Consider the following 12,714-nt stretch of genomic DNA (forward strand, 5'->3'; position numbering starts at 1 on the left):
GAGATAGAGGGGAGAGAGAGGGGAGAGAGAGGGGGGGAGAGAGACAGGGGAGAGAGAGAGCGCAAAATAGAGGAGAGAGAGCGCAAAAGAGAGGGGTGAGAGAGAGCGCAAAAGAGAGGGTGAGAGAGAGAGCGCAAAAGAGAGGGGAGAGAGAGCGCAAAAGAAGGGGGGAGAGAGAGAGCAAAAGAGGGGGGGAGAGAGAGAGCGCAAAAGAGGGGGGGAGAGAGAGCGCAAAATAGGGGGGATAGAGAGAGCGCAAAAGAGGGGGGATAGAGAGAGCGCAAAAGAGAGGGGGAGAGAGAGCGCAAAAGAGAGGGGGTAGAGAGAGAGCTCAAAAGAGAGGGGAGAGATCGCAAAAGAGGGGGGGGAGAGAGAGCGCAAAAGAGGGGGGAGAGAGAGCGCAAAAGAGAGGGGGGAGAGAGAGCGCAAAAGAGAGGGGGGAGAGAGAGCAAAAAGAGAGGGGCAGGGAGAGAGCGCAAGGGGTGGGACCGCTGTACCCTGCAAAAAATGGCCCGTGTGAATGGGCTTTAGGACTAGTATATATATATATATATATATATATATATAGATATATATATATATATATATATATATATAGCAATGAACAAATGGCTTGCACTCACTGGACCTTTTAATTATGTGCCTTTATTTGTGATGTTTCGGGGACCGTATCCCCTTCCTCAGACACGGTCTCCGAAACGTCACAAATAAAGGCACATAATTTAAAGGTCCAGTGAGTGCAAGCCATTTGTTCATTGCTATATATACAGTATATATATATATATATATATATATATATATATATCTCACTATATTGCTTTTCATTTTTTGCATGCACCCATGCAAGTTGACCTATGAAGTGCGAGTGCTCTCCAATTGCTCAAATTTATATATATATATATATATATATATATATATATATATATTATAATATATATATATACAGTATATATATATATATATAATTATTATTATTAATATTTTATATCCTTATTTATTACTAATGATTAAAAAAAAGTGCAGCAATTTCTACATTTCTTATTGTAACATGCAGAAAATACATAGATTATTTTACACTTAATTTTACATTGTTTTAGTAACAAAACATACACAGACACCACAAAGGTCAATAAAGCACCAAAAGAAGTAACAAAAAATGAGTACACTCACATATAGAAAACTTGCTGCTGATGTCTTTCCCTGGAAACAATTTAAATCCTCTAGATTTAAAATCTATGGACTTTTTCACTAGTTAGGAAAACAAACAAAAAAACATGTATAAGGGACAGTCCAAATTCTTAATCATTTGAAACTAAAAATTATTTTAATCGTTTTACATCAACAAATTAACTTGAATATGTTCTAACTTCGATGCACAAACAGTTATAGTATATTCCATATAGAGATGGTTTAAATCACTTCCAAAAACTATTGTCAAGTCCACTGTGTGCAGTAGTCTCTACAACTGCTTTGATCCAGTTGAACTGTACAAAATCTGCTCTTTCTGTGGCAGTTAAACGACTGTGGAGATCTTTGGAACTTTTGTGTAAGTCATCAATCATCTGATTTTTGATGAACTACCTTTTCTTATATCAAAATGTATTTAGCGTATTCATGCAGTCAAACTTGCCTTACAAGCAATAAGACTAGTCTGACAATTTTAAAAAATGAAAGACAAAACTTTAACATGTACATATACATCAAATTGACAGTTAAACAAATTAAACTATGTTTGCAAACAAAACACTAGTTGTTCAGTGGTAAAGAACATAAACAGTATCCCCTTGCTTCAAACACAGTATAGCAGACACATCTATTTTATCAGAAAACTATACACCAATTGCAAAAGCAAACACAAAAAAATCATCATGCAGAAAATGTTATTTCTTTCATTATTTTTGTATTTGACTTTTAAGTAGCTAAAAAATAAATCTAAATACAATTATTGATATTTTGACATGATAAAGAGCAAACAGAAACCATTTGATTAAAACATAGCTAAAATGGTTGTAACAAGGTATAATGTTTATTTTCTTTAATTAATGGTTTGGATAAATTTGATGTAAAATATAAAAATTAGAGCTGTGTAAAAAGTTTGAGAAGCTAACGTTTCTACCTAAAACCTTCAACAATATCCAAGCACATTTTCTTCCTATGTAATTATGGCTTGATTGTGAGCTCTTTATTCAACACATATCTTCTAAATTATAAGTAAATACAAAACAATGCTGCCTTTGAAAATTAGCATATCAGGGTTTCATACAGCTAATAAATTAATAATTTTTCAGAAGCTGAAATATCTAAGACAGAAAATGCCACCAGAGGGAATTGAAGGCTTATGGAAAAAAAGATACACATTAGTGAAAATGAAATTATTTAAATCTAGATATTTTGCCAAAAGCTTTTAACAGGCTACTTATTTATTAATTCATGCAGAAAAAAATGTTGCACAAACTGATCAAAATCTTGGAACAAAGTAAAACCATTTATATGCACCCAACTATGACAAAAGATAATGTGATCCATTCAACTGAAAAAAAAAAAAACATCAACGGCTGCCTTTTGCCACTATCCAAGCTGCTAAACAGTTGAGATGTAGCATTCAGTAAATGATAGAAATAGACAAAAAGGGAGTTGAAGCTATTCATATTTACTTATGAAACTTAATCCAAGCATGGCTAGCATTAAATGCATTCAAACACTTTATATCAGAGAAACTAATATACCATCATAAAACTCCACTGAAGTATAAACTTTTTTTTAACAATAACAACAATATTGTAAAAAATACGTGTTATATGTATACATATATGTAAATATACATATCTCTATTTTTTTCCCCCAAATACTTATCTGAGATGGAGAACTTAAGCTATAATAAATTATGAATGATGTGACGGCATAGCAAATATTTCAAAATATTATTCAGTATATTGAATATTTACTCTATGTGGGCTGCCTTAAAGGGACACTGAACCCAATTTTTTTTCATTTGTGATTCAAATAGAGCATGCCATTTTAAGCAACTTTCTAATTTACTCCTATTAGCAATTTTTCTTCATTCTCTTGGTATCTGTATTTGAAAAAGAAGGCATCTAAGCTTTTTTGGGTTCAGAACTCTGGATAGCACTTTTTTATTGGTGGATGAAGTTATCCACCAATCAGCAAGGACAACACAGGTTGTTCACCAAAAATGGGCCGGCATCTAAACTTACACTCTTGCATTTCAAATAAAGATACCAAGAGAATGAAGAAAAATTGATAATAGGAGTAAATTAGAAATTTGCTTAAAATGTCATGCTCTATCTGAATCACGAAAGAAAAAAATTGGGTTCAGTGTCCCTTTAATGTTTTTTTTTTTTTACAACATGGCTGCTGACTGTCAACAATGTTCAACAGTGTAAACAATATTTATCATATAAATATCAACATAAGCATGGCAACATTTAAAAATGGGATAGAACGGTTGATTACATTTATAATGCTAACATGCTACTCAGTAGGTAAAATATTGCTCTCAATGACCACTGCAGTGGGTAGCTGGCCAGGTAATGTGGCTTGGGGCAGTCACACTAGTAAAACAAGTAATTTTTATTAGGTCAGCACTTTGGTTACAAGACTGCAAACCATACTTGTCATGTTTTATACTGTTTGTATATTTACACAGCATGCTAAACAAGTATGAGGTAGATATTAAGGTCCTTGTTAATTTTGTTGGTCAGAGAAACAGGGCTGGCATTATGGTGTTAAGTATTGGTAGTGGTTTAACTAAAGTTAAATATTTCAGTATGTCAGTATGTCAACTGTGAATTGGATATACAAAATTAGTGCACAGATCTCTGAAAATAGTATGTAGACATTCTTTTTGATGCATAGAGCTAGATTAAAAGTGTCACACTAAAGTTAGCTTGGGTTAAAAGTAAACAATTGTGCACAAGCACAAACAAAATTTGTGCTCAATAAATTAGCACCCCTGAAATTGTAGCATAAAGAGTAAGTGTTCAGAAAAACGTTGCACAAAGCTCAACATAAATACATTACAATCAAGTTTTACACTCATATAAACACTATCTGATAAAAATGTTTAATAGAAATAATAATAAAAATGGTATGTGACAATGTATTTTACTGAAAAGGGCTATAATGTATTAATGTATGATATATATATATATATATATATATATATGTATATATATATATATATAATATATATATATATATATATATATATATATATATTAGATATATAGATAGAGAGATAGCTAGAGCTAGATAGATATGAAGACATATATATATATATATATATATATATACATACATGCACCATGTGTATTTATGTGTTTCTATTTGTATATACTTTCCACTCATTTAAACATGGAAAAAAAAATGTTTTAGCAATTTAAATATTAGTAAAAATATTTGATTGTTTTACTGTACATATGTTACATTCCAATGTTCTATATGTATATATTTATTTATTTATATATATATATATATATATTATATATATATATATATATATATACATATATATATATATATATATACATATATATAAATATATATATATAAATATATATATATATATATATATAAATATATATATATATACATATATATATATATATATATATATATATATATATATATATATATATATATAATATATACATATTTAAACATAACATAATATTTTTTGTATATGAAGAACATTGAACTGCAAAATATGAATAATTGCCTTTGGGTTAGTGCGTGAGCCATAAGTCAAGTTTATTTCTGAAAATCAAACTCCATTGAAGTCTACAGGAAGAAGTTTGAGCGGTCACTATATCCAAAGTCCAGAAGTTTGCACACATGATAACTTTTTACTTTCAACTAGTAATACGCTTGATAACCCACCAACATTAAAAGTTTATTTGAGCACGGATAGCACGTAAACAAAATAAAAAACTATAGCGTGCCACTTGCAATCTGGCCCATAATGTTTACATATTCATGGAATGTACTAATTTACATGAAACATGTTGCTAGTTGTAAATGAAGCCCCGGAAGGAATGAATTGAGGGAAGGGGCATATGACCACACTGCAGGCCAATAGCAGTGGGTTGTCAGGCAGAAGTTTAGGGAGGAGGAGCTGGGAAACAGTTATAGGGGTTGTGAGGCGGATGCCAGCATCAGTTTCCCTGTTGAAGCGGGAAAAGCTGGCAGTCAGGATGGAGAGCGTGAGCCTGTTGCTGGAGCGGGTAAGGACCTTGGTAGCTGAGAAGGGTGTTACCTGGCTCCAGCAGAGGCTCTTCGACGAAGGCAGCGGTTCCGGTGCAGGGACGGCTGAGGAGGAGCCAGCGGGCACTTCAGGTCAGGAGCGGTACAGTCGGCCGGTGAGGCGGGCAAGGCCGCCGGTGTGGCTTAGTCCGGGTGACAGGGGGGGTCATTGAGTCAGGGGAGGAAGGATGACAGCAGGAGGTCGGGAGGCCAGAAGAGGGCTGCGGAAGAGCTGTTCACTTCACCGGTGACAGCATGTAGCAGCCAGGGAGCGCTGAGGCGCAGGATGTCAGGGAACAGTGATGGTAGGGTAGAGGGGGGGAGAGGTGGGAGTCGCAGGGGCACAGGAGGCCGCATTAGTTGAAGGGGAGGGTGCGGTGGCAGTAGCCAGGAGCGGGATGAGGAACAAGGGGGGTGAGATGGGGGAGGCTGGCTTGAAAGTCAGTGGGGGAGCGGGTGTGAGTAGTGTGAGAGGAGGGGGGAGGGAAAAAGAGAAAGAGAGCAGCATTAGGGGCAGTGGGGGAGAAGGTTTGATTTGTGAGAGAGGGGGGAGGTAAAGGGGGAAGGAGAGCGCAGCTAGTGGAAGTGGGGGAGAGCAGGAGGGAGCAATTTGAGAGGGGGGGAGAGGGAATGGGGAAGTGAGCACAGCTAAGGGCAGTGGGGGAGCGGGGGAGAGTAGTGGGAGAGGTGGGGGGAGGGGAAGAGGAGGAATGGGGAGAGGGCAGGCAAAAGGTAGATGCCAGAAAGGAAAAGGAATAGGTGCAGAGGGGGGGAGACTGAGGTGGCAAGGGTGGTGGCAGGCGTAGTGCAGGGGTAGACTAAGTGGGATGGGGGAGGCTATTGAGGTACTGGTGCAGGATATTAGGGAAAGGGATAGGATTGCAGGGGGGTAGGGGGAAGGGGGGAGGGGAGGTATAGGAAGGGGTTGTGACAAGGAGACCAGGAGTGGGGGAAAAAAGGTGGCAAAAAGGAATAATCTAGAAAATAATGTGTTTGATGATTGTATTACAGATCCGGAGGAGTCTGGCGGCATCCCGGCGGAAAGGCCGGGGTTGCCTGTGGAGCAGTCATCATTACAGGAGCTGGAGGAGGACGTCCTGTGGATGAATTAATGCTTTGATGCAGCTATTGCATTCACTTGTGCCTGGGGGGGGACACGAAGCTCAGATTGGGGGACAAGTTGGGGGTGGACAAGGGATGAGCGAGCTAGGAGTAGGGGAAGAGAGAGGGGAGGACACTAGGGTCAGAGACATCATTCAACTCACTCTTTACAGAGGACGGGTGGAGGTGCAGACGGGCAGGGCAGAAGGGACAGGAGCAGGAGCAGATGTGTATGGCAGAGGGAGAGATCCCGGATGCCGAGGAGGGACTACAGGGAGCGGGAAAGGCACGCATCCCCCACATGGGGCAGGCTGGATAGAGGTCGGGAGCATACACAAAGGAGGGAAGTTTCCATGTCTCGCAGCAATGGTGAAAGGGGGAGAAGGTCCACAAACGGCATGGCGGAGAGGAGGAGAGAGGCTACAATGGTGGTTCAGGAGCCTGAGGCAAGGCCGCCAGGTGAGACGGCGGGTTCCCTGCAAGGGGGGAGGGAAAAAGAAGATGCGGGGGGAGTGTATGATGTGGTGGTGAAAGGTTTGAAGGAGCTGGTGGCTCAATTAGAAGAAAAAAGAAAGGTGGGGGGAGATGTGGGGAGCAGTGTGGGGACAGCGGCGGGAGCATGGGTACCGGCGAGGAAGGAGGTTAGTGTACCCGTGGTGGTAGGCCCCTCGGGGAGTGTGGGAGAAAAAGGGGTGTCGGTGACAGCAGCAGGTGGAGAGGTGTTAAAAGTGGCAGATCAAGCATTGCTTGTGCTCGGTAGGACCGTTCGGGATCCATTTGAGTAAAGAGGTTAAAGAAAAGATTTGGAAGTGGGAGTTTGTAGAGGTGTTTTCTTTGTTGCCTTTGGACCACTTTATTGAGATAAAGGAGGATCTAAAGGGGGAACAGGGGAAGAAGGAGGAGAGAAAGAAAAAGTGGAGGAAATTACCTAAAACTTTTTCAAACTGGACTAGGGATTTTTGTATATTGGCCAGCGTGATGGGGGAGAAATTCCACCAACAGAGTTCGGCTATGTTCTGCTATTTCGATGAAATAGCAGGGGCTCAGAGGACGTATGGGGGCCTTGCATGGTGGCGGTACGATGAGCAGTTCTGCCAGAGGCTGTCGGTACGTCCAGAGATGCGGTGGGATGACCGGGAGATGGGGGTGTGGTTGGAGTTGATGACTCCTTTGAGGGGGCAGTCCTTTTGGAGCGGAGGAATGGGGGGTGGTAGCGGGGTCGATAGTGGGGCCGCAGCGGTGGCAATTAAAAAAGGCCTCTGCTTCCAGTTTTAATGAAGGGGTGGTGTAAGATTTGGAACGGCGTTGAAAATACAAACACGAGTGCTCGGGGTGCGGAGGTGCGCACTCTGGAGCAAAATGTTTCCAGAAAGGAAAAGGGGGTGGAAAAGGAGGTGAGGGTGCTGCTGCGTGCTCGGACCCCGGTGAGGGTAAGAGAGATGGTCCCGTGGCTAAGATGGTACGGTAGGAAAAAGGGGAGAGCGGGGGATGCGGAGCTGTTGCTGGTGGGTTTCAGTTCGGGGTTTCGTAATCCCTTTTGAAGGGACAAGGGTACCGGGGAATTTGAAATCGGCTGAGCAATTCCCAGAGGTAGTGCGGGGGAAGTTGGAGAAGGAGGTGGTACTGGGGAGGATGGAGGGTCCCTTTAAGGACCTGCCATTGCCAAATTTGAGGGTATCCCCGTTAGGGGTGGTCCCGAAGAAAGTGGCAGGGCAATTTAGGATGATTCACCATTTGTCTCATCCTAAGGGCTCGTCTGTTAATGATGGGATTGACCCGTCGTTGACTGCAGTGCGCTACGCGTCCTTCAATAAGGCGGTGAGTGTGGTCAAGAGGGCGGGGATAGGAGCATTGTTGGCAAAGGTGGATGTGGAGGCAGCCTTTCGGCTCTTACCGGTTCACCCTATGTGTCATCATTTGTTGGGTTGCCATTTTCAAGGGGAATTCTTCGTGGATTTGTGCTTACCCATGGGATGCTCCATATCCTGTGCGTACTTTGAAAAATTCAGTACCTTTGTGGAATGGGTGGTGAAGGGAAAAGGCAGGCAGGACATCGGTGGTCCATTACCTGGATGACTTCCTGTTTGTGGAACATTTGAGGAGGTGGCGGGGCAATTTGGGATCCCGATTGCCCCAGGGAAGACGGAAGGGCCGGTAACTAAGTTGAGTTTTCTGGGGATCCAGATTGACTCGGTGTTGATGGAATGCTCGTTGCCTTGGGAGAAGGTGGTAGACCTGAGAAGGGTCTTAACTGGGATGCTGGGGAAGGTGAAGGTTTCGTTGAGGGAGTTGCAATCGCTCCTGGGCAAGCTTAATTTTGCCTGTCGTGTGATTCCAGTGGGGAGGGTGTTCGGAAGCCGCCTTGCATTGGCAACGGTGGGGGTGAAGGCACCGCACCATAGGATCTGCCTTTCAAGAGATTTGAAGGAGGACCTGAGAGTGTGGTTGGTGTTCCTGGAGGAGTTCAATGGGCGGTCGTTCATTCAGGAGGGGGCGGTGTCGGATGAGGTGTTGCACCTATATATGGATGCTTTGGGAGCCCATGGATTTGGGGCATACTTTGATGGCAGATGGTGTGTGGATACATGGCCTGAGGCATGGAGGGAACAAGGTTTGACCAAGAACTTGGTGTTCCTGGAATTGTTTCCGTTGGTGGTGGCAGTGATAGTGTGGAAAGAAGATCTGAGAGACAGGAAAGTGACGTTCCACTCTGACAATTTGGGAGTGGTATTTGCTATCAACAAGATGACAGCGAAGTCGATGCCTGTGATTCGGCTCCTTCGAGTGTTTGTCCTGGAATGCTTGAGGGGGAATGTGTTTTTTCGGGCTATGCATGTACAGGGGAAGCAGAATGTGATTGCTGACTCTCTTTCCAGTGGCAGAAGTTTCGGGAGGCAGCCCCGGAGGCGGAGTTGGAAGGGGCAGAATGCCCATGGGCATTGTGGCAGATGGACTTCTTAAAGGATTAAACTTGGCGAGAGGGGCGTTAGCCCAGAGTACTTTAAAAGCCTATGTGCCGGTATGGAAACGGTGGTTTTGTAGGATGTACAGAGATGGGGTTAGGATGTCTAAAGAGGAATGGGTGTGGTACTTAGTTGAATGGGTGGAGGAATGGAAAGAGGCGAGGATGTCAAAATCCATGGTGAATCGTCAGGTGGCGGCATTAGCCTTTCTGTTTAAGCTGATGTGATGGGTAGATTTAACAAAGGAGTTTTGGGTGAAATTGGCAGTAAAGGGTGTTTGTAGAGGTGGGACTAGGGGGGACAAAAGACGTCCTCTAGTATTTGGTTTACTGCTAAAAGTGGTGGGGGCCTTGGAAGAGGTGTGTAATTCGAAGTTTGAGTATTATTTGTTTCGGGCGGCTTTTGCATTAGCTTTTTTCAGGACTTTCAGAGTGTTGGAGTTGGTAGGGGCCAATAGAAGAGATAATGGTGGTATCGGGTTGAGGGATGTGGTGGTATCAGGGCAGGAAGTGTCTATTTGGCTTAGAAAATCTAAGACGGATCAGGAGGGTGTGGGGCGAATGATCAGGTTATTCGCTATAGTTGGTGTGTGTTGCCCGGTAGGTTCACTGGTGGATTATCTGAGGATCAGGCCAGGAGGTGAGGGCCCTTTACTGAGGCATGAGGATGGAGGAGCATTGTCAAAATATTAGTTTGGGGTGGTGCTTAGGAGGGCTTTGATGGCAGCGGGGGTGGATCCGAAGGACTTCGGATGCCATTCGTTTAGGATAGGCACGGCAACAGAAGCGCATGAATTGGGGTTGAGTGAGGAAGTGGCGAAGAAGGTGGGGAGGTGGAATTTGGGGTGCTTTAAGCGTTATATTCGACCAAACATGATAGTATAGTTTTGTGTTTCTTGACAGGTCCAGTGCAGTGTTGGATAGTGGGCCACTCTTTCATTTAGTGGGCGAGGAAGGCAGCAGCAACAAAGGAGGGGGGAATCCAGTTGGGACTTCCTCGGGAGCAAGTCGGGGTAAAATGGTTTGGGGTGAGAGGGCTCAGATGGGAAAGGGTAGTGGCTACAGTGTGTAATTATGCCAGGCTGTACAGGCCTCCTGACATTTTAGTGATACACGCTGGGGGAAATGACTTGGGGTTTATGGCTCAGAAGGATTTGATTGAGCAGTTGAAAGGTGGCATGAGAAGGTTGAAGGTTTTGTTTCCGAAGGTGGTAATTGTGTGGTCAGAAATTGAGACAAGGTTGGAATGGCGTGCAGCGTGGGATGTCAGGAGGCTGGTCTTATCCAGAAGAAAAGTTAATAGAACTCTATCAGGTTTTTTTCTCAGTTGGGGGGTTTTGGCATTCGCCATGTTGAGTTTGAGGGGGAGTCGGGCAGATGCTTTTTTCTTAAGGATGCGCTGCACCTCAATGAAGTAGGGTTGCACCTGTTCAATTTTAACCTGAAAGAAGGGGTACAGAAGGCCTTAGCCCGGGTGGGCGGTGTCCGACAGTAGTTCGGCCTGTGGCGGGTGCTGGCCTTATCAGGCGAATTTTTATGTTGAAATGGTACCTCATCGGACAATGGGAGAGAGTTTAAGAAAAGGGGGCATGCCTGGCAGCAGCCAGTGGAAGGCACGTGTGGTGGATGATGGGCGGCACCCCAGGGTTTGTAACCACATTGGTTAAGTGGTTGTTTTATTTGTAAACATTTGTTTGTGTTAATAAATGCGGGCTGCGGCCTTTTGTTACCCCAACTTTGGTTATGTATTATTGGATTGCAAGAAGAGTGCCGAGTGTGTGAGTCAATGAAGCCCCGGAAGGAATGAATTGAGGGAAGGGGCATATGACCACACTGCAGGCCAATAGCAGTGGGTTGTCAGGCAGAAGTTTAGGGAGGAGGAGCTGGGAAAGGGTTAGAGGGGTTGTGAGGCGGAAGCCAGCATCAGTTTCCCTGTTGAAGCAGGAAAAGCTCCCTCCCTCCCTCCCTGTGTGTTAAGGATTTGAGGTTGTCGCAGCTGTGGGCGGGTGCTGGCCTTATCAGGCAAATTTTTATGTTGAAATGGTACCTCATCGGACGATGGGAGAGAGTTTAAGAAAAGGGGGCGTGCCTGGCAGCAGCCAGTGGAAGGCACGTGTGGTGGATGATGGGCGGCACCCCAGGGTTTGTAACCACATTGGTTAAGTGGTTGTTTTATTTGTAAACATTTGTTTGTGTTAATAAATGCGGGCTGCGGCCTTTTGTTACCCCAACTTTGGTTATGTATTATTGGATTGCAAGAAGAGTGCCGAGTGTGTGAGTCATGTTTGTTGAATTTTATTCATTTACCCATTTTCTGTGTGTGTTTTTTTATGTTTAAATTACAACTTATGCTGTGCATATTTAACATGATTTATTCCTGTGAAGTTTACAAACTTTACATTTGGCTAAAATATGATTTTTGGTGAACAATTTTGCATGTGATACCTTAGCAATACAATTTTTCCCTGTGTGTTTTTGTGTGAAATGTTTAATTATTAGTTTTGTATGATTTTGAAATTATTATTTTCATTGTGCAATTCGAATATTCAGTATATGCGTCTTAGCTAGACCCTCTATTTTCATGGGAAAAATTGGGAAGCAAACGAGTGAGCATTCTTAAAATGTCTCACTAGCCCAGAGACCTTTAGATCATCGGGCCCTAGTCCTACCAAGAGGAATACAGAAAGCACTTGACATAAAATTCCATCTTAGTCATTTATCACTTCCTAGAAACAATAAAACCTGTTCCTGAAACTAATATCTCATAGAGAAATCTTGCTAAAACATAGCAACTCAAAGATTGCAGGAATTCATAAAGGTTTGTACTTGCCCCTTATCACATGCAACACAGCAGCATTTATATTTTGACCAATCAACTTTTACAGAAAGCGTTCTTACTTTGAAGGTCATTGGCATAACAAAAACACTGTAACAATTATAACAGAATAAAAATAAAGAAAAAAAAACAAAAATAATTAAAAATAAATAATAAAAAACAACTTCATCTACAAAAACAGTCCATGCTACAATTTACAAAAATGAAAACTTGAAAAGAGTTAAATAGGAATAAAAATGAAAAGATTGTCAGCTTTGAAATAGCAAGATATGACCACAAATCCAGATACTTCATATTGGCAATAAAGTCTTTATAAATGTCATATGCTGGGCCTAGATGTAAGTGAAAAATCCCAACCTTACCTCTAGAACACCCCAAAACCATGGCCAGCTCCTCAAGTCACCTTTCATTCTGTCTAACAAGACTACTTTACCATAACAAAAATATGTACAAACAGTTTTTTTCTGGAGTTGCATTAAAGGGATAGTCTACTCCAAAATTGTTTAAAAAGATAGATAATCCCTTTATTACCCATTCACCAGTTTTGCATAAC

The 12,714-nt window shown here is 42.3% G+C and overlaps 1 protein-coding gene across 1 annotated transcript in view; it reads right to left on the reverse strand.

Annotated features, from left to right (window-relative positions):
- CSMD3 (CUB and Sushi multiple domains 3) overlaps positions 1-12,714 on the reverse strand; it is a 1,747,434-nt gene that overhangs the window by 1,136,674 nt on the left and 598,046 nt on the right. Inside the window, 1 exon segment of the mRNA XM_053715303.1 lies at positions 1,171-1,248. Within this exon segment, the coding sequence (XP_053571278.1) occupies positions 1,171-1,248 (78 nt within the window).

This window comes from Bombina bombina, chromosome 5, assembly GCF_027579735.1.
Source record: "Bombina bombina isolate aBomBom1 chromosome 5, aBomBom1.pri, whole genome shotgun sequence".
Lineage (NCBI taxonomy): Eukaryota > Metazoa > Chordata > Amphibia > Anura > Bombinatoridae > Bombina > Bombina bombina.